The following is a 24573-nucleotide window of genomic DNA, read 5'->3' as shown; positions in this document are numbered from 1 at the left end:
AGCGTAACGAAAGCAACAAGGCTGTAAATGTAAGAAGGCCGAGACAGACGACGCCCTCATCAGTTCAACCCTGTAACGCCTCAAGTAACAACTCCACATTCTATTTCTTCTTTCTGCATTTCAATGATAATAATTAACACAAAAATGCTTAGATAAATTGATCAAAAGCCAAAAGAGATGAGGTGGGACCAAGTCCTGGTTTTGCAAGTCACACGTAAGTCTCAAGTCTTTGCACTGAAGTCCCAAGCCATGTCCCAAGTTATGTCCCAATCAAGTCCCAAGTCAAGTCCCAAGTTATGTCTCAATCAAGTCCCAAGTTATGTCCCAATCAAGTCCCAAGTCAAGTCCCAAGTCAAGTCCCAAGTTATGTCCCAATCAAGTCCCAAGTTATGTCCCAATCAAGGCCCAAGTCAAGTCCCAAGTTATGTCCCAAGTTATGTCCCAATCAAGTCCCAAGTCATGTCCCAATCAAGTCCCAAGTCATGTCCCAAGTCAAGTCCCAAGTCAAGTCCTAAACTTTGTGTTTCGGGTCCTCAGCAAGTCATAAAATCTAATGTCATGTTAAACTCCATCATGTTTTTTTTTGTTCAAACAAAAAAAGTGTGACTGAACTTTTGCCATAAAAAAAATAAAATGATTTGGTGTTGACTTGCTAGGAGTGAACGGCTTCAACGTGAGTCGATTCATGAAATCACGGTACATTAATTGCACTTTTTAAATACACTTTTTCATATTTGGGCCTGGGGGAAGGTGACAAGTATAGTCAAGTCCATGTGAAGTCAAGAGTCATTGGTGTTTAAGTCCATGTCGAGTTGCAATTGTTTTTTTATAAAGTCATTAAATATGTGACTCGAGTCAAATGGATACAGTGTTACTGTATTTCCATTTCACACACAGATAGAGACGAGCCTTCTTCTCACACACGTCAATATATTGTACATCATGAAAAGGTGTGTCCATGTGATCAAAGTGTTCTGTTTATTACACAATGAGCTCTATAATGTCTCACAGTGCAAGTTGGTTATTTGTAATATAGTGTTTGATGGGCATCCCCACCCACCCTGTGAACTGCTGAGAGGTCAAAAAGCACACACACACACACAAACACAAACACACACCCAAGCTCAGATACACACCTACAAAATCACACACAACGAAAACACACCCTGTCCCTATCACCAACGGTTACTCATTTACGCATTTTGCGACATCAAGTAATGCAAGAATTCAGCATCCATCCCCCCCCCCCCCCCCCCCCCCCCACCGTACCATCCTAGCCCTCTATATAAAGTCCTCTGCTCCGTCCCTCTGTCTTCCTCGCTGCTAACTAACAGTTAGCCATGGATACACTAAAGTTTCTAATCCTGCTCCTGTGGATGTGTGGAGGACAGGCAGAGCACAGGTGAGTCCCCAAAAATATCACATCCAACATGACACATCACTTCTTACATGATTTATGATTTTGGCATACCAACAATTCGAAAATTAGCTGCAATACATAAAGCAATACATTTCTAAATGTTTCACAATTCTTTTTTAAACGGTGAATAATTCCTTTTCTGTCAGTCCACTAACCTTAAACAATGCTAATTATTCAGATTTCAGCATTGTGCCTTTTATTCAGAAGAGTTACCTGTGTTTGGACTGGAATTTTATTTAATTTTAATTATATATATATAAATATATTTTTTTAATTTTAAACAAATACCAAATTGTGTTGCAAACATATATATATATATATATATATATATGTATATATATATATATATATATATATATATATATATATATATATATATATATATATATATATATATATATATTTCTTTCTTATCTTGTTAATTGTCTTCCTGAGGTTCCAGACGCTCGCGTTGGGAACTTCTGTTCTGTCTTATCAGTGTGAATTCATTTTAAATCCATATAAAGATGGTGCCTTGATTGAGCAATAGTGACTTTATGGGCACTTTATTGTACATAATGACATAATGATCATCTCATGCAGTTACATTACACTTCATATCAACTGCTCTTATATGGTAGCAGTGTCTCGTTTCTCAAGTCCGACAGGGCTCTCGCACGCTCACACATGGGTCACAATTATTATTGTTTCTTTTGATGAATTGAACCTGTTATAATTAACGAGAAAGGGAACCGTCTCACGTTGATGATTGCAGCCACAGATGTGATCCTTAAAGTATTTTAATGAATTCATCCGTGGCAATGTTTTTGATATCGAAGGGAAACAAGGTGCTTTTAACCAAACTTGACAAACAAATCTGAATCTGTCTCTCTCTCTCTCTCTCTCTCTCTCTCTCTCTCTCTCTCTCTCTCTCTCTCTCTCTCTTTTACAGCCTGCAGACAACACAGAGAGATGGTAGGTTTGTTTTCATCATGCAATAAATCCTGTGTATTTTCTAGAATCTAAATCTGATTATTTGTGGAAGTTGGATGGCACAGTGCTGAGACAGTAGCATGACATGTGACTCCACCACACTGTCCACAGCATGGACGTGGACTTTACCTCTTTACAGCTCCTTTTCTTCACTGTCCGTAACATACAAACACGTTTACACTGTGCAGGTGTGTTAACACGGATCAGACACACACACACACACACCCAGAACACTACAGGGGGATATCAGTCCTCACTCAGAGCACTATAAAACTGGACCAGTGTCTGGATTCCTAATCGGATAAATGAGTAAACAGAACACAGAGGTACAGGTTTGAAGAATATAGAACAGCATTCAATCTTATTCTGTTTGAACTGTCTCTGAAAGGGGATGCACCCTAAATAAAATACATCTCCTCCCAAAAATAAGAAGAACGTTATGTTTAATTGTTCTTTGAGGCCTCACTCCTACCACACTGACAGCAGGCCGGGTGAAGAACCGTAAGGGTCCTCAATCCAGGCGCTCCCATGGGTGGCTCACAGTGTGAACATAAGCGTCCCTGTACAATACTGACCCCTCGTGGTCACTGCACAGCGGCAGCAAATTCTGAAGAATAATTCCCATCTCTATTCACATGAATAACACACATGCTAATATTACACACAAATATTCTCATTCCCCTCTACGGTTAGAGAAATGCTGCATTGTATTAAAATTTGAGCTACAACTCAGTGGCTAAAGCACCGCGAGGGCTGTGCTAATTCACAGAGCTAGTAGCATGTGGCTAATGGTCCGGTGTTCTCGGGGTCGTTTTAATAGCTGACTGAACTCTTAAATGCTCAAATAGTTTTTGCATCAAGTACAAGTAATGTTTCATGTGTAATATCACTCTAACCTGAGTGAAGGAGGCAGGACTTGTGTTATTTTTCCACCTATGGCAATTCATTATTCCACCTTGAACCAATAAGTTTGTTTGTTGTAAAGTTTCTTCCAATAGAACACTCACTGATGCCAAATTAGATCCTTTGAGCTAAAACTGAAAATGTATTAAATACAGAATAAAATAAAGGGGAATAAAATAAAAGATGTGGCTATTAATAAAATAAAAATAATGACTAGTGAATGGAGATTATTCTAAATGTTATAGTAACTATTTTCCAATGGGTTACACCAGCATAGATGCTGGCATTAGATTTCCAAACTTGAGGACATTGCCAAGATCAACATTTTTTAAAGTTTGTGTCTTTGTGTCTTCTGACCTATTCTCATCAATCCATCTTTGTTTTTAGAACCACTAATCTTATATTGGCCAAGAAACTCAAAAGGCGAGATCTTCCTAATAGCTGCAATAAATAATTCATTGCAATGACCACTGGTGGTAAATTATATCAATTGCTGTTATTGACGCCTGCGATATCCATTTGTCTATCTCCCTGTGTCGTGTTTGTGTTTCTCCAACAGTAGTGCTGACTTCCTGTGACTTTAACCAGGACAGTGAACCATTCTGCAGTTTCAGTCAGGACATCACAGACAACGGTGACTGGACCCGACACACAGGTTTAACCCCGACACCTGGCACTGGCCCCAGTGGAGACTACCCTGATGGAGGTCAGTCTTGAATGAATGGTTTATCTGAAATATCCAATTTCTGTACAATTAGTGTAATCAATAGTGGTGACCAGGCCATGATTGAGGTTAATTGAGAGTCTTAAGATGGAAACACTGAATTATGACTCAATACACGTCTTCTTTTGTCTCAATCTGTCTGCAGCGGGCTACTATATCTACCATGAGTGTGACAATGTGGCTAATGGACAGAAAGCCCGTCTGCTGAGCCCTGCCCTCTCATCATCGGCCTCTCAGATCTGTGTCCAGTTCCGATACTACATGTACGGATCAGACAATCACAATGTGTTGAGCGTTCGGGCCAAGAAGCCCACCGGTGAGGACGAGGTCTGGAAGAAGATGGGTATCCAGAGTCCATCCTGGCTGAAGGGCTCTGTCACCGTGTCCAAACTCAGCAGTCAGAGCGTCACTGTGAGTGTCATGAAATATATATATTTTTTTGTCCAAAATTCACCATTAAGTACTGACAGGTGCATTGCATTAAAAAAGCACACTGTCAGTCAAGTAAAACAAAAAGTTAATTTTTCTAAATCATTTTTCAAATACACTTGTCTCGGGTTTCCCCCCAATTAAGTCTGGATGGCTTTGCCAGACCTTCCTAACGCACAGACTTTAAATTGGGACCAATAGCAAACATGAACTCAATAAATAGTTACATCTATAAAAGCCACATATGCTAAATTGGGTGCTTTTGACTGGGGTCACTCAGGACCCCAATACATTGGTATTTCTAAAAATCACTAATTAAATCGGAAAACTAAAACAATGGATGGAAACACACTTACTGTTTTGTGAAAGAAAGACTATAGCGTTGAGCTAAATGAGCAACAACTGACTTACTGAGTTAATTGCCACAATAATGAATTCAATCTAACCAGATTACAAAACTGAAATCAATCTACAACTCATGTGCAAAGTACAATTGCTGTATTTGTATCATGTAGGGTGATAACGTGTGCTCTGTGTCTATAGATTGTGTTTGAGGCTCAGAGAGGCTTCGGTTCTTCCTGTGACACAGCTCTGGACAACATCGTCATCACTGAAGGAGCGTGTCCCGGTAAGCTTACACACACACTCACACCCCATGGCACAAACACAAATTGCTGTATCACTGATTGTCCAAATGTTTTGTTCACAGCTTGTGTGTCTGGCTGTGATTTTGACGTTGTTGGAGAGTTGTGTGGGTGGACGACTCAAACTGAGAATCCTGATATATTTGGCTTTGACCAGTGGGCTGGGTCAACTGAAACTGAAGGCACCGGGCCTGATGATGACTTCTCCAAACCTGGATGTATGTGGTTTTTCTTTTTTTTTGCTAACTTAAAAAAATCTCAACACACTTTTCATTGACTTTGTATGAATTTTGCCATATACTTCATTTGATTTGATTTTGATTTATTCTTACCAACATGACAATTGTTTATTTTGATCCTTCCATACATAGTGGGCTTATACATGTTGATGGATTCTATGGAGACCATCCCTGGAGCCAAGTCTCAGATCACAAGTACTCTAATAACCTCCTCCACTGGATGTCTGGACCTCACCTTCCACTACTACTTGTACGGCACCAGCAGCACCATGGAGCTCAGCGTCCACACCGTCACCACAGGTAAAAGATTGCATTTATCGTAATGTCCATACAGACAGGAACACAGACAGCATTAATGCGTTTGTTTCGTTTGAATTTGTTTTTCTGTTTACCAGATGGAAGCCTTGGACCTTCTTTATACACTGTAAAGGGTAACCAGGGTCAGGGCTGGAAGCCCGCTGAGGTCCGGTACTTGGGAGCTGCTTCCATTCAGGTAAATACCTGAACAATATCTGTCTCTGTGTATTTGCATAAGTTTACATTAACTTTCTTGTCCCATTTTTATGTATTTCAGTTTGTGATTGTGGGTACCTTTGGAGAAACTCCTAAAACCGATATTGCTGTTGATGCTGTGTGTGTCATGACCTGCAAAGGTTAGAAACTGAACAGAGGGAATTCAAGTTACTCTCTGCACCATACAAATAATAATATGCATATGCTGTGTCAATGACAGATGTTTTTTATAAGAAACTCTTTATTTTTCATTTCTAGCTCAGCCAACAACTCCTCTACCACCGGTAACAACTCCAGGACCAATCACACCAAATCCAACAACTCCCGGTCCATCCACACCTAAACCATCAACTCCAGGCCCAACTACACCAAAACCATCAACTCCTGGTCCATCCACACCTAAACCATCAACTCCAGGCCCAACTACACCTAAACCATCAACTCCTGGTCCATCCACACCTAAACCATCAACTCCAGGCCCAACTACACCTAAACCATCAACTCCTGGTCCATCCACACCTAAACCATCAACTCCTGGTCCATCCACACCTAAACCAACAACTCCTGGTCCATCCACACCTAAACCATCAACTCCCGGTCCATCGACACCTAAACCAACAACTCCTGGAACAACTACTCCAAAGCCAACAAGTATGACAAGTCCTTAACGTTTCTTTCTTTATTCAAATCTTCAACGCTTTCTTACACATATTTTGCCCATCTACCAATTTCTTTTTCTTTTTGCTGTACAGAACCATGCCCTCCTGATGCAGAGTATATAGAATGTGGTCCAGCTTGTATCCCCACCTGTATGGAACCTTCCACCAACTGCTCTGGCTTCTGTATCAGTGGCTGCTTCTGCAAGCCAGGGTTTGTCTTCAAGGGACGGCGCTGTGTCCCATTGGAGAAATGTGGCTGTCTGGATGACCAGAATAACTATTATGAGGTCAGATATCCTTGTTAGTACACCAATATGTATACATTCCTGTTTAGTAAAAATATATAATGGTAATTATTACATTACAAGAAGGTTGTACTATGTAGTTCTAGTGACACACGGTACTCACGGCTGATCCTTTGTTCAATTCTGTTTTAGCCTGGCGAGATTATATTTGGAGATGGCTGCTCAAAGCTGTGTCGCTGTGCAGGGAACTACACTTTGGAATGTGTTGACAACTCGTGTGACCCCACTGAAGAGTGTCGGGAGGCCAACGGTGTTGCAGGCTGCTATCCTAAAGGTAATAATATCTGGTAAATTGTCAAGGAATTGCTACAGGAACTGGTACTTGCAGTCGTCCAACCACATCTGAAGGCAAACGTGTTTCAAACTGTTCCCATCGGCCACACACAAGGGCGTACAGTCAGTCAAAAATATATAATGTGTTGCTACAGCGATACTAGTTCTGGTGTATCTTAGCTGGATTCTTTTAGCTAATGTTAGAAAACCTCAGACGTTGCTGTGTAACTGACATTACTGAGTCAGCTTGCAGACTTTATGACTCTTCTCTACTTGTGCTACTGTTTTATTACTTTTTAGCATTAACAAAATAACTGCTAACATACAGTTTCTCATACCGTAGGTACATCCACATGCATAGCGACTGGTGATCCCCACTACACCACCTTTGACAAACGCAAATACAACTTCATGGGCAACTGCAGCTACTTGATGTCTCGACCCTGCAATGAAACCACTCTGCCACACTTTGAGGTCCATGCGGACAATGAACACCGTTTTAACAGTCCCACCATCTCCTATGTGAAGGCCGTGCATGTATATGTCCACACGGTGAAGATCTCCATCCTCAAAGGAGGCACTGTGCAGGTAATAAATGAGGGGAGAAACTAACTACGTTTTTTAACAGACGGTGTGGCAAGGTGCAGCCTGGTCTCCTAAAATGTGCGTTCCTATACAACAAAACTGCATTGTCAATCACATTTCGAGAGAAAAATATTTTCTCCCGGATTACATTTGTTTTAGATGTATCACAAATACGTTTCTAATCATAGTTCATGGAAGCCCTGTGTGGAGGAGGTTGGGGGGAACAAACACGGGACTTTAACCAAGGAGACCGCTGATCATGTCCCGTGTGAAACCAAAAATTGATGTTGATATTATTTTAATTGACGTCCATACCTTAAAGCCAAACAATGTTGTAATAAACTTAACCGAGAAGTTTTGTTGTAGTTCAAATTTAGTTAATCATGTTTAAAAATGCAACCGTAATCTGGGAAAATATATATTTCCCTAAAGACATAATTGAGAATGCAGTTAAGTTGTATAGGAACCACATTTTGAAAGAGACAGGGTTGCATGGTGACAACCATCATACTATTTTCATATCTATGACATATTTACCAGAGCTAATGTCCATAAATCATGTGAATTCTCTGCAGAAAATACACTTTTTCAATTGTTAATTGAAGTTTAAGATTCTGTACATAGTGAGTTTTTAATCATTGACTGTTTCTGTTTCCTCAGTCATCACTCAGTATCTGATTTGCACTTGCTTTTCCCCGCACAGGTGAACGGGACCAATGTAAACCTGCCAGTGACTCCGGCCCCTGGTGTCTCTGTGTTCAAGTCAGGAAAGCTCTACACTGTGTCCATGAACTTTGGTGTGACTGTTCGTTATGATGGAAACCACTTCATGGACATCAAAGTGATCAAAGAGTGAGTAAAGACTGAACGCTGACAATAAAGTCTGATAATCAGTGAAAGCACTAGTAATGGTGTGAATGAAAACTAGTCACAAACTCTTGGACTGAATTGTTGCTTTTGTCACCTCCTCAAATCACTAACTTGCTGATTTTCTTGCAGCTATCAGAACAAACTGTGTGGACTGTGTGGAGATTACGATGGAGATTCCAAAGATGACTTCCGTCAACCAAATGGATCGTTGACCAACAATGCCAATGACTTTGGACACAGCTGGAACACCGATCCAGAGTGAGTTGCATTGGATTCGTTTTTATGATTGTCTGTATTTTAACGGCAGTTTGATGTATTTATTCCATTCTGACCGAATGGGTACACACCGATCAACCCTTTGATAGAATTAGGTGACAAAAACTAACCAACAACACACGGAGGTTCTCTAACTGTCTGTCTGTGTTGACAGGTGTAACAAAAAACCCAACACCACCATCACTGAGTGTGATGGAGAGCAGGACCTGTATGAGAGCTCAGGATACTGCGGCATCCTGCTGGACAAAAAGGGTCCCTTCGCTGTGTGCCACCCCAAAGTCAACCCAAATGTAAGCCACTTCACACACACACACACACACACACACACACACACACACACACACACACAGGCCTATACAGTACGCACAAATACGAAGCGGTTCCCACTTTTGATGTCATCGAGAATAATGCATTAAAATAAGAGACAGAAATTACAATTTCTGGTTGTAGATGAGGAGACAGAGTAAGGCATTGTCATTCGAGACAGAGTAAGGCATTGTCATTCAACTAACTCTGTGTGTGTGTGTGTGTGTGTGTGTGTGTGTGTGTGTGTGTGTGTGTGTGTGTGTGTGTGTGTGTTCAGAATTACTTCAAGGATTGTGTCTTTGACCTGTGTGAGCTGGATGGAGCCAAGCCCATTCTGTGCGAAGCCATAGAGGCCTACGTCAACGAATGCCAGGACCGCGGGGTGAACATCGGACCCTGGAGGAATGAAACCTTTTGCCGTGAGTGTTGGGTGAAAGAACGGATGGAGAAAATGATCGGTGGATGGAGGGATGTAGTGAGGGCATGATAGGCAACTAGGGAGCCCCTTCTCAAGGCTCAGCATGGGTGTTATTTTGTGTTGTATTTTTGGGTTGTCCGTCTGTCCGTCCATCCATACCATTCTTGTGAACGTGATATTTCAGGCACTGGGCTTGGCCACTTGGGCTCAAGGATGAACTGGTTAAAATTTGGTGGTCAAAGGTCACTGTGACCTCAAAAAGCACATTTTCAACAATTGATATGCTAATTACCCTAATTATGACAATTTAACTCCAATGTCTACTGAGGAAAATTATGAAGTGATGACATTTTGGACAGATATGGATGCAAACTGCAATATAAAACATGGTGGAGGCGTAAAACTGAGAGGCGGTCTTTCTAGTTCGATCTGGGCTCGTATTTGGCAAGCATCCCAAAATAAGAAATCAATCCCAAATGGCCCAAAATTTTCAGACTGAACAAAATTTTGTTTTAGTTGAAGGACTCGGAGTAAAAGCATTTTATCAACCTTAGCAGGAAATGACTTCTTTCTCAGCAAAAGGATAATTTCACATCACTTAACCATTTTAATTTGAACATCAAAGGTCTCAGTATATCTCTGCCACCGCTATCACTGACTTCACCCTCCCCTCCCCCCTACTGTAGCTCTGAGCTGCCCCCCCAACAGCCACTACGAGCCCTGTGCTGACCCCTGTCAGGAGACGTGCACCGGGAAACCTCCCTCCTGCGGCGGGCCCTGCTCCGAGTCCTGTGTGTGTGATCCGGGCTACATCCTGAGCGCCGGCAAGTGCGTCAAGAACACTTCATGTGGCTGCACACACACCAGCGGCCAGTATTATGAGGTACAGTGAAGTGGGTTTGATAAGCCATCAGGGAATGGTGTGTGTGTGTGTGTGTGTGTGTGTGTGTGTGGGGGGGGGGGGGGGGGGAGTTTTGTGCATTGTGAGAATATCATGGTCTTGGATTTTAGCTTCCTCATCTGCTAACGCAGCTCTAATGTGTGTGTGTGTGTGTGTGTGTGTGTGTGTGTGTGTGTGTGTGTGTGTGTGTCAGCCTGGAGACGAGTTCTATGTGGAGGACTGTAAGCTGAAGTGCAGGTGTGATGCTCCCTTCATTACCTGCATGCCCACTGAATGCCCCCCGATGCACGAGTGTAAAAGCCAGGACGGAGAGCTGGGCTGCTACCCCACAAGTAAGCTTGCACCCAACGCACCACCATCCAAATGAACAGAGCTGGGTATGAATTATGAAGTACTAGTAAGACACATTGAACACTAAGGCTTTAGAATAAAGCCTGTAATTATTTGTGCTAACCGTGTTCCAGTAGAGTACCTAACGATACATACATTTTGGTACAAGGGAACAAGATGTGATGTCAGGGAGTAAGGGGGGGTACTACTACTGGGCCCCTATTTGGGTTCAGTATGATCATAACCGAGCAACAAAGCTAGAAGTTTGGTGGAAGATGGGGTGATGAGTTGCACATGACATAGTTTAGCTGTAGTTTTGTGATTTTTGTTGAGGTTTTCATACTTCTGGAACAAAATCTGGTCAGTTTGTTCCGTTACCACTCAGAACAACAGCTCCCTAATGCGAGTTAAAAGAATAACCAGTCTACTTCTTCTTCTTCCATCAACACCTAAACCGTCAACTCCAGGCCCGACTACACCTAAACCAACAACTCCTGGACCAACTACACCCAAACCAACAACTCCTGGAACAACTACTCCAAAGCCAACAAGTATGACAAGTCCTTAACGTTTCTTTCTTTATTCAAATCTTCAACGCTTTCTTACACATATTTTGCCCATCTACCAATTTCTTTTTCTTTTTGCTGTACAGAACCATGCCCTCCTGATGCAGAGTATATAGAATGTGGTCCAGCTTGTATCCCCACCTGTATGGAACCTTCCACCAACTGCTCTGGCTTCTGTATCAGTGGCTGCTTCTGCAAGCCAGGGTTTGTCTTCAAGGGACGGCGCTGTGTCCCATTGGAGAAATGTGGCTGTCTGGATGACCAGAATAACTATTATGAGGTCAGATATCCTTGTTAGTACACCAATATGTATACATTCCTGTTTAGTAAAAATATATAATGGTAATTATTACATTACAAGAAGGTTGTACTATGTAGTTCTAGTGACACACGGTACTCACGGCTGATCCTTTGTTCAATTCTGTTTTAGCCTGGCGAGATTATATTTGGAGATGGCTGCTCAAAGCTGTGTCGCTGTGCAGGGAACTACACTTTGGAATGTGTTGACAACTCGTGTGACCCCACTGAAGAGTGTCGGGAGGCCAACGGTGTTGCAGGCTGCTATCCTAAAGGTAATAATATCTGGTAAATTGTCAAGGAATTGCTACAGGAACTGGTACTTGCAGTCGTCCAACCACATCTGAAGGCAAACGTGTTTCAAACTGTTCCCATCGGCCACACACAAGGGCGTACAGTCAGTCAAAAATATATAATGTGTTGCTACAGCGATACTAGTTCTGGTGTATCTTAGCTGGATTCTTTTAGCTAATGTTAGAAAACCTCAGACGTTGCTGTGTAACTGACATTACTGAGTCAGCTTGCAGACTTTATGACTCTTCTCTACTTGTGCTACTGTTTTATTACTTTTTAGCATTAACAAAATAACTGCTAACATACAGTTTCTCATACCGTAGGTACATCCACATGCATAGCGACTGGTGATCCCCACTACACCACCTTTGACAAACGCAAATACAACTTCATGGGCAACTGCAGCTACTTGATGTCTCGACCCTGCAATGAAACCACTCTGCCACACTTTGAGGTCCATGCGGACAATGAACACCGTTTTAACAGTCCCACCATCTCCTATGTGAAGGCCGTGCATGTATATGTCCACACGGTGAAGATCTCCATCCTCAAAGGAGGCACTGTGCAGGTAATAAATGAGGGGAGAAACTAACTACGTTTTTTAACAGACGGTGTGGCAAGGTGCAGCCTGGTCTCCTAAAATGTGCGTTCCTATACAACAAAACTGCATTGTCAATCACATTTCGAGAGAAAAATATTTTCTCCCGGATTACGTTTGTTTTAGATGTATCACAAATACGTTTCTAATCATAGTTCATGGAAGCCCTGTGTGGAGGAGGTTGGGGGGAACAGACACGGGACTTTAACCAAGGAGACCGCTGATCATGTCCCGTGTGAAACCAAAAATTGATGTTGATATTATTTTAATTGACGTCCATACCTTAAAGCCAAACAATGTTGTAATAAACCTAACCGAGTAGTTTTGTTGTAGTTCAAATTTAGTTAATCATGTTTAAAAATGCAACCGTAATCTGGGAAAATATATATTTCCCTAAAGATATAATTGAGAATGCAGTTAAGTTGTATAGGAACCACATTTTGAAGGAGACAGGGTTGCATGGTGACAACCATCATACTATTTTCATATCTATGACATATTTACCAGAGCTAATGTCCATAAATCATGTGAATTCTCTGCAGAAAATACACTTTTTCAATTGCTAATTGAAGTTTAAGATTCTGTACATAGTGAGTTTTTAATCATTGACTGTTTCTGTTTCCTCAGTCATCACTCAGTATCTGATTTGCACTTGCTTTTCCCCGCACAGGTGAACGGGACCAATGTAAACCTGCCAGTGACTCCGGCCCCTGGTGTCTCTGTGTTCAAGTCAGGAAAGCTCTACACTGTGTCCATGAACTTTGGTGTGACTGTTCGTTATGATGGAAACCACTTCATGGACATCAAAGTGATCAAAGAGTGAGTAAAGACTGAACGCTGACAATAAAGTCTGATAATCAGTGAAAGCACTAGTAATGGTGTGAATGAAAACTAGTCACAAACTCTTGGACTGAATTGTTGCTTTTGTCACCTCCTCAAATCACTAACTTGCTGATTTTCTTGCAGCTATCAGAACAAACTGTGTGGACTGTGTGGAGATTACGATGGAGATTCCAAAGATGACTTCCGTCAACCAAATGGATCGTTGACCAACAATGCCAATGACTTTGGACACAGCTGGAACACCGATCCAGAGTGAGTTGCATTGGATTCGTTTTTATGATTGTCTGTATTTTAACGGCAGTTTGATGTATTTATTCCATTCTGACCGAATGGGTACACACCGATCAACCCTTTGATAGAATTAGGTGACAAAAACTAACCAACAACACACGGAGGTTCTCTAACTGTCTGTCTGTGTTGACAGGTGTAACAAAAAACCCAACACCACCATCACTGAGTGTGATGGAGAGCAGGACCTGTATGAGAGCTCAGGATACTGCGGCATCCTGCTGGACAAAAAGGGTCCCTTCGCTGTGTGCCACCCCAAAGTCAACCCAAATGTAAGCCACTTCACACACACACACACACACACACACACACACACACACACACACACACAGGCCTATACAGTACGCACAAATACGAAGCGGTTCCCACTTTTGATGTCATCGAGAATAATGCATTAAAATAAGAGACAGAAATTACAATTTCTGGTTGTAGATGAGGAGACAGAGTAAGGCATTGTCATTCAACTAACTCTGTGTGTGTGTGTGTGTGTGTGTGTGTGTGTGTGTGTGTGTGTGTGTGTGTGTGTGTGTTCAGAATTACTTCAAGGACTGTGTCTTTGACCTGTGTGAGCTGGATGGAGCCAAGCCCATTCTGTGCGAAGCCATAGAGGCCTACGTCAACGAATGCCAGGACCGCGGGGTGAACATCGGACCCTGGAGGAATGAAACCTTCTGCCGTGAGTGTTGGGAGAAAGAACGGATGGAGAAAATGATCGGTGGATGGAGGGATGTAGGGAGGGCATGATAGGCAACTAGGGAGCCCCTTCTCAAGGCTCAGCATGGGTGTTATTTTGTGTTGTATTTTTGGGTTGTCCGTCTGTCCGTCCATCCATACCATTATTGTGAACGTGATATTTCAGGAACTGGGCTTGGCCACTTGGGCTCAAGGATGAACTGGTTAAAATTTGGTGGACAAAGGTCACTGTGACCTCAAAAAGCACATTTTCAACAATTGATATGCTAATTACCCTAATTATGACAATTTAACTCCAATGTCTACTGAGGAAAATTATGAAGTGATGACATTTTGGACAGATATGGATGCAAACTGCAATATAAAACATGGTGGAGGCGTAAAACTGAGAGGCGGTCTTTCTAGTTCGATCTGGGCTCGTATTTGGCAAGCATCCCAAAATAAGAAATCAATCCCAAATGGCCAAAAATTTTCAGACTGAACAAAATTTTGTTTTAGTTGAAGGACTCGGAGTAAAAGCATGTTATCAACATTAGCAGGAAATGACTTCTTTCTCAGCAAAAGGATAATTTCACATCACTTAACCATTTTAATTTGAACATCAAAGGTCTCAGTATATCTCTGCCACCACTATCACTGACTTCACCCTCCCCCTCCCCCCTACTGTAGCTCTGAGCTGCCCCCCCAACAGCCACTACGAGCCCTGTGCTGACCCCTGTCAGGAGACGTGCACCGGGAAACCTCCCTCCTGCGGCGGGCCCTGCTCCGAGTCCTGTGTGTGTGATCCGGGCTACATCCTGAGCGCCGGCAAGTGCGTCAAGAACACTTCATGTGGCTGCACACACACCAGCGGCCAGTATTATGAGGTACAGTGAAGTGGGTTTGATAAGCCATCAGGGAATGGTGTGTGTGTGTGTGTGTGTGTGTGTGTGTGTGTGTGTGTGTGTGTGTGTGTGTGTGTGTATGGCGGGGGGGGGGGGGGGTTGTGCATTGTGAGAATATCATGGTCTTGGATTTTAGCTTCCTCATCTGCTAACGCAGCTCTAATGTGTGTGTGTGTGTGTGTGTGTGTGTGTGTGTGTGTGTGTGTGTGTGTCAGCCTGGAGACGAGTTCTATGTGGAGGACTGTAAGCTGAAGTGCAGGTGTGATGCTCCCTTCATTACCTGCATGCCCACTGAATGCCCCCCGATGCACGAGTGTAAAAGCCAGGACGGAGAGCTGGGCTGCTACCCCACAAGTAAGCTTGCACCCAACGCACCACCATCCAAATGAACAGAGCTGGGTATGAATTATGAAGTACTAGTAAGACACATTGAACACTAAGGCTTTAGAATAAAGCCTGTAATTATTTGTGCTAACCGTGTTCCAGTAGAGTACCTAACGATACATACATTTTGGTACAAGGGAACAAGATGTGATGTCAGGGAGTAAGGGGGGGTACTACTACTGGGCCCCTATTTGGGTTCAGTATGATCATAACCGAGCAACAAAGCTAGAAGTTTGGTGGAAGATGGGGTGATGAGTTGCACATGACATGGTTTAGCTGTAGTTTTGTGATTTTTGTTGAGGTTTTCATACTTCTGGAACAAAATCTGGTCAGTTTGTTTCGTTACCACTCAGAACAACAGCTCCCTAATGCGAGTTAAAAGAATAACCAGTCTACTTCTTCTTCTTCCATCAACACCTAAACCGTCAACTCCAGGCCCGACTACACCTAAACCAACAACTCCTGGACCAACTACACCCAAACCAACAACTCCTGGAACAACTACTCCAAAGCCAACAAGTATGACAAGTCCTTAACGTTTCTTTCTTTATTCAAATCTTCAACGCTTTCTTACACATATTTTGCCCATCTACCAATTTCTTTTTCTTTTTGCTGTACAGAACCATGCCCTCCTGATGCAGAGTATATAGAATGTGGTCCAGCTTGTATCCCCACCTGTATGGAACCTTCCACCAACTGCTCTGGCTTCTGTATCAGTGGCTGCTTCTGCAAGCCAGGGTTTGTCTTCAAGGGACGGCGCTGTGTCCCATTGGAGAAATGTGGCTGTCTGGATGACCAGAATAACTATTATGAGGTCAGATATCCTTGTTAGTACACCAATATGTATACATTCCTGTTTAGTAAAAATATATAATGGTAATTATTACATTACAAGAAGGTTGTACTATGTAGTTCTAGTGACACACGGTACTCACGGCTGATCCTTTGTTCAATTCTGTTTTAGCCTGGCGAGATTATATTTGGAGATGGCTGCTCAAAGCTGTGTCGCTGTGCAGGGAACTACACTTTGGAATGTGTTGACAACTCGTGTGACCCCACTGAAGAGTGTCGGGAGGCCAACGGTGTTGCAGGCTGCTATCCTAAAGGTAATAATATCTGGTAAATTGTCAAGGAATTGCTACAGGAACTGGTACTTGCAGTCGTCCAACCACATCTGAAGGCAAACGTGTTTCAAACTGTTCCCATCGGCCACACACAAGGGCGTACAGTCAGTCAAAAATATATAATGTGTTGCTACAGCGATACTAGTTCTGGTGTATCTTAGCTGGATTCTTTTAGCTAATGTTAGAAAACCTCAGACGTTGCTGTGTAACTGACATTACTGAGTCAGCTTGCAGACTTTATGACTCTTCTCTACTTGTGCTACTGTTTTATTACTTTTTAGCATTAACAAAATAACTGCTAACATACAGTTTCTCATACCGTAGGTACATCCACATGCATAGCGACTGGTGATCCCCACTACACCACCTTTGACAAACGCAAATACAACTTCATGGGCAACTGCAGCTACTTGATGTCTCGACCCTGCAATGAAACCACTCTGCCACACTTTGAGGTCCATGCGGACAATGAACACCGTTTTAACAGTCCCACCATCTCCTATGTGAAGGCCGTGCATGTATATGTCCACACGGTGAAGATCTCCATCCTCAAAGGAGGCACTGTGCAGGTAATAAATGAGGGGAGAAACTAACTACGTTTTTTAACAGACGGTGTGGCAAGGTGCAGCCTGGTCTCCTAAAATGTGCGTTCCTATACAACAAAACTGCATTGTCAATCACATTTCGAGAGAAAAATATTTTCTCCCGGATTACGTTTGTTTTAGATGTATCACAAATACGTTTCTAATCATAGTTCATGGAAGCCCTGTGTGGAGGAGGTTGGGGGGAACAAACACGGGACTTTAACCAAGGAGACCGCTGATCATGTCCCGTGTGAAACCAAAAATTGATGTTGATATTATTTTAATTGACGTCCATACCTTAAAGCCAAACAATGTTGTAATAAACTTAACCGAGAAGTTTTGTTGTAGTTCAAATTTAGTTAATCATGTTTAAAAATGCAACCGTAATCTGGGAAAATATATATTTCCCTAAAGACATAATTGAGAATGCAGTTAAGTTGTATAGGAACCACATTTTGAAAGAGACAGGGTTGCATGGTGACAACCATCATACTATTTTCATATCTATGACATATTTACCAGAGCTAATGTCCATAAATCATGTGAATTCTCTGCAGAAAATACACCTTTTTCAATTGTTAATTGAAGTTTAAGATTCTGTACATAGTGAGTTTTTAATCATTGACTGTTTCTGTTTCCTCAGTCATCACTCAGTATCTGATTTGCACTTGCTTTTCCCCGCACAGGTGAACGGGACCAATGTAAACCTGCCAGTGACTCCGGCCCCTGGTGTCTCTGTGTTCAAGTCAGGAAAGCTCTACACTGTGTCCATGAACTTTGGTGTGACTGTTCGTTATGATGGAAACCACTTCATGGACATCAAAGTGATCAAAGAGTGAGTAAAGACTGAACGCTGACAATAAAGTCTGATAATCAGTGAAAGCACTAGTAATGGTGTGAATGAAAACTAGTCACAAACTCTTGGACTGAATTGTTGCTTTTGTCACCTCCTCAAATCACTAACTTGCTGATTTTCTTGCAGCTATCAGAACAAACTGTGTGGACTGTGTGGAGATTACGATGGAGATTCCAAAGATGACTTCCGTCAACCAAATGGATCGTTGACCAACAATGCCAATGACTTTGGACACAGCTGGAACACCGATCCAGAGTGAGTTGCATTGGATTCGTTTTTATGATTGTCTGTATTTTAACGGCAGTTTGATGTATTTATTCCATTCTGACCGAATGGGTACACACCGATCAACCCTTTGATAGAATTAGGTGACAAAAACTAACCAACAACACACGGAGGTTCTCTAACTGTCTGTCTGTGTTGACAGGTGTAACAAAAAACCCAACACCACCATCCCTGAGTGTGATGGAGAGCAGGACCTGTATGAGAGCTCAGGATACTGCGGCATCCTGCTGGACAAAAAGGGTCCCTTCGCTGTGTGCCACCCCAAAGTCAACCCAAATGTAAGCCACTTCACACACACACACACACACACACACACACACACACACACACACACACACACACACACACACACAGACACACACAGGCCTATACAGTACGCACAAATACGAAGCGGTTCCCACTTTTGATGTCATCGAGAATAATGCATTAAAATAAGAGACAGAAATTACAATTTCTGGTTGTAGATGAGGAGACAGAGTAAGGCATTGTCATTCAACTAACTCTGTGTGTGTGTGTGTGTGTGTGTGTGTGTGTGTGTGTGTGTGTGTGTGTGTGTGTGTGTGTGTGTGTGTTTTCAGAATTACTTCAAGGATTGTGTCTTTGACCTGTGTGAGCTGGATGGAGCCAAGCCCATTCTGTGCGAAGCCATAGAGGCCTACGTCAACGAATGCCAGGACCGCGGGGTGAACATCGGACCCTGGAGGAATGAAACCTTCTGCCGTGAGTGTTGGGTGAAAGAACGGATGGAGAAAATGATCGGTGGATGGAGGGATGTAGTGAGGGCATGATAGGCAACTAGGGAGCCCCTTCTCAAGGCTCAGCATGGGTGTTATTTTGTGTTGTATTTTTGGGTTGTCCGTCTGTCCGTCCATCCATACCATTATTGTGAACGTGATATTTCAGGCACTGGGCTTGGCCACTTGGGCTCAAGGATGAACTGGTTAAAATTTGGTGGTCAAAGGTCACTGTGACCTCAAAAAGCACATTTTCAACAATTGATATGCTAATTACCCTAATTATGACAATTTAACTCCAATGTCTACTGAGGAAAATTATGAAGTGATGACATTTTGGACAGATATGGATGCAAACTGCAATATAAAACATGGTGGAGGCGTAAAACTGAGAGGCGGTCTTTCTAGTTCGATCTGGGCTCGTATTTGGCAAGCATCCCAAAATAAGAAATCAATCCCAAATGGCCCAAAATTTTCAGACTGAACAAAATTTTGTTTTAGTTGAAGGACTCGGAGTAAAAGCATTTTATCAACCTTAGCAGGAAATGACTTCTTTCTCAGCAAAAGGATAATTTCACATCACTTAACCATTTTAATTTGAACATCAAAGGTCTCAGTATATCTCTGCCACCGCTATCACTGACTTCACCCTCCCCTCCCCCCTACTGTAGCTCTGAGCTGCCCCCCCAACAGCCACTACGAGCCCTGTGCTGACCCCTGTCAGGAGACGTGCACCGGGAAACCTCCCTCCTGCGGCGGGCCCTGCTCCGAGTCCTGTGTGTGTGATCCGGGCTACATCCTGAGCGCCGGCAAGTGCGTCAAGAACACTTCATGTGGCTGCACACACACCAGCGGCCAGTATTATGAGGTACAGTGAAGTGGGTTTGATAAGCCATCAGGGAATGGTGTGTGTGTGTGTGTGTGTGTGTGTGTGTGTGGGGGGGGGGGGGGGGGGAGTTTTGTGCATTGTGAGAATATCATGGTCTTGGATTTTAGCTTCCTCATCTGCTAACGCAGCTCTAATGTGTGTGTGTGTGTGTGTGTGTGTGTGTGTGTGTGTGTGTCAGCCTGGAGACGAGTTCTATGTGGAGGACTGTAAGCTGAAGTGCAGGTGTGATGCTCCCTTCATTACCTGCATGCCCACTGAATGCCCCCCGATGCACGAGTGTAAAAGCCAGGACGGAGAGCTGGGCTGCTACCCCACAAGTAAGCTTGCACCCAACGCACCACCATCCAAATGAACAGAGCTGGGTATGAATTATGAAGTACTAGTAAGACACATTGAACACTAAGGCTTTAGAATAAAGCCTGTAATTATTTGTGCTAACCGTGTTCCAGTAGAGTACCTAACGATACATACATTTTGGTACAAGGGAACAAGATGTGATGTCAGGGAGTAAGGGGGGGTACTACTACTGGGCCCCTATTTGGGTTCAGTATGATCATAACCGAGCAACAAAGCTAGAAGTTTGGTGGAAGATGGGGTGATGAGTTGCACATGACATAGTTTAGCTGTAGTTTTGTGATTTTTGTTGAGGTTTTCATACTTCTGGAACAAAATCTGGTCAGTTTGTTCCGTTACCACTCAGAACAACAGCTCCCTAATGCGAGTTAAAAGAATAACCAGTCTACTTCTTCTTCTTCCATCAACACCTAAACCATCAACTCCAGGCCCGACTACACCTAAACCAACAACTCCTGGACCAACTACACCCAAACCAACAACTCCTGGAACAACTACTCCAAAGCCAACAAGTATGACAAGTCCTTAACGTTTCTTTCTTTATTCAAATCTTCAACGCTTTCTTACACATATTTTGCCCATCTACCAATTTCTTTTTCTTTTTGCTGTACAGAACCATGCCCTCCTGATGCAGAGTATATAGAATGTGGTCCAGCTTGTATCCCCACCTGTATGGAACCTTCCACCAACTGCTCTGGCTTCTGTATCAGTGGCTGCTTCTGCAAGCCAGGGTTTGTCTTCAAGGGACGGCGCTGTGTCCCATTGGAGAAATGTGGCTGTCTGGATGACCAGAATAACTATTATGAGGTCAGATATCCTTGTTAGTACACCAATATGTATACATTCCTGTTTAGTAAAAATATATAATGGTAATTATTACATTACAAGAAGGTTGTACTATGTAGTTCTAGTGACACACGGTACTCACGGCTGATCCTTTGTTCAATTCTGTTTTAGCCTGGCGAGATTATATTTGGAGATGGCTGCTCAAAGCTGTGTCGCTGTGCAGGGAACTACACTTTGGAATGTGTTGACAACTCGTGTGACCCCACTGAAGAGTGTCGGGAGGCCAACGGTGTTGCAGGCTGCTATCCTAAAGGTAATAATATCTGGTAAATTGTCAAGGAATTGCTACAGGAACTGGTACTTGCAGTCGTCCAACCACATCTGAAGGCAAACGTGTTTCAAACTGTTCCCATCGGCCACACACAAGGGCGTACAGTCAGTCAAAAATATATAATGTGTTGCTACAGCGATACTAGTTCTGGTGTATCTTAGCTGGATTCTTTTAGCTAATGTTAGAAAACCTCAGACGTTGCTGTGTAACTGACATTACTGAGTCAGCTTGCAGACTTTATGACTCTTCTCTACTTGTGCTACTGTTTTATTACTTTTTAGCATTAACAAAATAACTGCTAACATACAGTTTCTCATACCGTAGGTACATCCACATGCATAGCGACTGGTGATCCCCACTACACCACCTTTGACAAACGCAAATACAACTTCATGGGCAACTGCAGCTACTTGATGTCTCGACCCTGCAATGAAACCACTCTGCCACACTTTGAGGTCCATGCGGACAATGAACACCGTTTTAACAGTCCCACCATCTCCTATGTGAAGGCCGTGCATGTATATGTCCACACGGTGAAGATCTCCATCCTCAAAGGAGGCACTGTGCAGGTAATAAATGAGGGGAGAAACTAACTACGTTTTTTAACAGACGGTGTGGCAAGGTGCAGCCTGGTCTCCTAAAATGTGCGTTCCTATACAACAAAACTGCATTGTCAATCACATTTCGAGAGAAAAATATTTTCTCCCGGATTACGTTTGTTTTAGATGTATCACAAATACGTTTCTAATCATAGTTCATGGAAGCCCTGTGTGGAGGAGGTTGGGGGGAACAAACACGGGACTTTAACCAAGGAGACCGCTGATCATGTCCCGTGTGAAACCAAAAATTGATGTTGATATTATTTTAATTGACGTCCATACCTTAAAGCCAAACAATGTTGTAATAAACTTAACCGAGAAGTTTTGTTGTAGTTCAAATTTAGTTAATCATGTTTAAAAATGCAACCGTAATCTGGGAAAATATATATTTCCCTAAAGACATAATTGAGAATGCAGTTAAGTTGTATAGGAACCACATTTTGAAAGAGACAGGGTTGCATGGTGACAACCATCATACTATTTTCATATCTATGACATATTTACCAGAGCTAATGTCCATAAATCATGTGAATTCTCTGCAGAAAATACACCTTTTTCAATTGTTAATTGAAGTTTAAGATTCTGTACATAGTGAGTTTTTAATCATTGACTGTTTCTGTTTCCTCAGTCATCACTCAGTATCTGATTTGCACTTGCTTTTCCCCGCACAGGTGAACGGGACCAATGTAAACCTGCCAGTGACTCCGGCCCCTGGTGTCTCTGTGTTCAAGTCAGGAAAGCTCTACACTGTGTCCATGAACTTTGGTGTGACTGTTCGTTATGATGGAAACCACTTCATGGACATCAAAGTGATCAAAGAGTGAGTAAAGACTGAACGCTGACAATAAAGTCTGATAATCAGTGAAAGCACTAGTAATGGTGTGAATGAAAACTAGTCACAAACTCTTGGACTGAATTGTTGCTTTTGTCACCTCCTCAAATCACTAACTTGCTGATTTTCTTGCAGCTATCAGAACAAACTGTGTGGACTGTGTGGAGATTACGATGGAGATTCCAAAGATGACTTCCGTCAACCAAATGGATCGTTGACCAACAATGCCAATGACTTTGGACACAGCTGGAACACCGATCCAGAGTGAGTTGCATTGGATTCGTTTTTATGATTGTCTGTATTTTAACGGCAGTTTGATGTATTTATTCCATTCTGACCGAATGGGTACACACCGATCAACCCTTTGATAGAATTAGGTGACAAAAACTAACCAACAACACACGGAGGTTCTCTAACTGTCTGTCTGTGTTGACAGGTGTAACAAAAAACCCAACACCACCATCCCTGAGTGTGATGGAGAGCAGGACCTGTATGAGAGCTCAGGATACTGCGGCATCCTGCTGGACAAAAAGGGTCCCTTCGCTGTGTGCCACCCCAAAGTCAACCCAAATGTAAGCCACTTCACACACACACACACACACACACACACACACACACACACACACACACACAGACACACACACACACAGGCCTATACAGTACGCACAAATACGAAGCGGTTCCCACTTTTGATGTCATCGAGAATAATGCATTAAAATAAGAGACAGAAATTACAATTTCTGGTTGTAGATGAGGAGACAGAGTAAGGCATTGTCATTCAACTAACTCTGTGTGTGTGTGTGTGTGTGTGTGTGTGTGTGTGTGTGTGTGTGTGTGTGTGTTTTCAGAATTACTTCAAGGATTGTGTCTTTGACCTGTGTGAGCTGGATGGAGCCAAGCCCATTCTGTGCGAAGCCATAGAGGCCTACGTCAACGAATGCCAGGACCGCGGGGTGAACATCGGACCCTGGAGGAATGAAACCTTCTGCCGTGAGTGTTGGGAGAAAGAACGGATGGAGAAAATGATCGGTGGATGGAGGGATGTAGTGAGGGCATGATAGGCAACTAGGGAGCCCCTTCTCAAGGCTCAGCAAGGTTGTTATTTTGTGTTGTATTTTTGGGTTGTCCGTCTGTCCGTCCATCCATACCATTCTTGTGAACGTGATATTTCAGGCACTGGGCTTGGCCACTTGGGCTCAAGGATGAACTGGTTAAAATTTGGTGGTCAAAGGTCACTGTGACCTCAAAAAGCACATTTTCAACAATTGATATGCTAATTACCCTAATTATGACAATTTAACTCCAATGTCTACTGAGGAAAATTATGAAGTGATGACATTTTGGACAGATATGGATGCAAACTGCAATATAAAACATGGTGGAGGCGTAAAACTGAGAGGCGGTCTTTCTAGTTCGATCTGGGCTCGTATTTGGCAAGCATCCCAAAATAAGAAATCAATCCCAAATGGCCCAAAATTTTCAGACTGAACAAAATTTTGTTTTAGTTGAAGGACTCGGAGTAAAAGCATTTTATCAACCTTAGCAGGAAATGACTTCTTTCTCAGCAAAAGGATAATTTCACATC

General features: G+C 42.7%; 1 protein-coding gene across 1 annotated transcript in view; it reads left to right on the top strand.

The window, feature by feature from the left end:
- The first annotated feature begins 1339 nt into the window (after nt 1–1339).
- zanl (zonadhesin, like) overlaps nt 1340–24573 on the top strand; it is a 53305-nt gene continuing 30071 nt past the window's right edge. The window contains exons 1-47 of the mRNA XM_068713649.1: nt 1340–1402; nt 2352–2374; nt 3855–4001; nt 4165–4430; nt 4992–5076; nt 5158–5310; nt 5464–5631; nt 5727–5824; nt 5906–5984; nt 6103–6495; nt 6597–6790; nt 6941–7082; nt 7425–7669; nt 8370–8518; nt 8666–8794; nt 8967–9102; nt 9396–9537; nt 10223–10419; nt 10631–10769; nt 11235–11318; nt 11420–11613; nt 11764–11905; nt 12248–12492; nt 13193–13341; nt 13489–13617; nt 13790–13925; nt 14188–14329; nt 15016–15212; nt 15446–15584; nt 16050–16133; nt 16235–16428; nt 16579–16720; nt 17063–17307; nt 18009–18157; nt 18305–18433; nt 18606–18741; nt 19042–19183; nt 19869–20065; nt 20265–20403; nt 20869–20952; nt 21054–21247; nt 21398–21539; nt 21882–22126; nt 22828–22976; nt 23124–23252; nt 23425–23560; nt 23837–23978. Of these exons, the coding sequence (XP_068569750.1) occupies nt 1341–1402; nt 2352–2374; nt 3855–4001; nt 4165–4430; nt 4992–5076; nt 5158–5310; nt 5464–5631; nt 5727–5824; nt 5906–5984; nt 6103–6495; nt 6597–6790; nt 6941–7082; nt 7425–7669; nt 8370–8518; nt 8666–8794; nt 8967–9102; nt 9396–9537; nt 10223–10419; nt 10631–10769; nt 11235–11318; nt 11420–11613; nt 11764–11905; nt 12248–12492; nt 13193–13341; nt 13489–13617; nt 13790–13925; nt 14188–14329; nt 15016–15212; nt 15446–15584; nt 16050–16133; nt 16235–16428; nt 16579–16720; nt 17063–17307; nt 18009–18157; nt 18305–18433; nt 18606–18741; nt 19042–19183; nt 19869–20065; nt 20265–20403; nt 20869–20952; nt 21054–21247; nt 21398–21539; nt 21882–22126; nt 22828–22976; nt 23124–23252; nt 23425–23560; nt 23837–23978 (7282 nt within the window). The 5' untranslated portion in view covers nt 1340. The remainder of the gene's footprint in view (nt 1403–2351; nt 2375–3854; nt 4002–4164; nt 4431–4991; nt 5077–5157; nt 5311–5463; nt 5632–5726; nt 5825–5905; nt 5985–6102; nt 6496–6596; nt 6791–6940; nt 7083–7424; nt 7670–8369; nt 8519–8665; nt 8795–8966; nt 9103–9395; nt 9538–10222; nt 10420–10630; nt 10770–11234; nt 11319–11419; nt 11614–11763; nt 11906–12247; nt 12493–13192; nt 13342–13488; nt 13618–13789; nt 13926–14187; nt 14330–15015; nt 15213–15445; nt 15585–16049; nt 16134–16234; nt 16429–16578; nt 16721–17062; nt 17308–18008; nt 18158–18304; nt 18434–18605; nt 18742–19041; nt 19184–19868; nt 20066–20264; nt 20404–20868; nt 20953–21053; nt 21248–21397; nt 21540–21881; nt 22127–22827; nt 22977–23123; nt 23253–23424; nt 23561–23836; nt 23979–24573) is intronic.

The sequence above is a fragment of the Cebidichthys violaceus genome, unplaced genomic scaffold, assembly GCF_023349555.1.
Source record: "Cebidichthys violaceus isolate CVI_PGR_0920_01 unplaced genomic scaffold, fCebVio1.0.p SCAF_19, whole genome shotgun sequence".
Classification (NCBI taxonomy): Eukaryota; Metazoa; Chordata; class Actinopteri; order Perciformes; family Stichaeidae; genus Cebidichthys; species Cebidichthys violaceus.
This window is presented reverse-complemented; position numbering and strand designations above follow the sequence as displayed.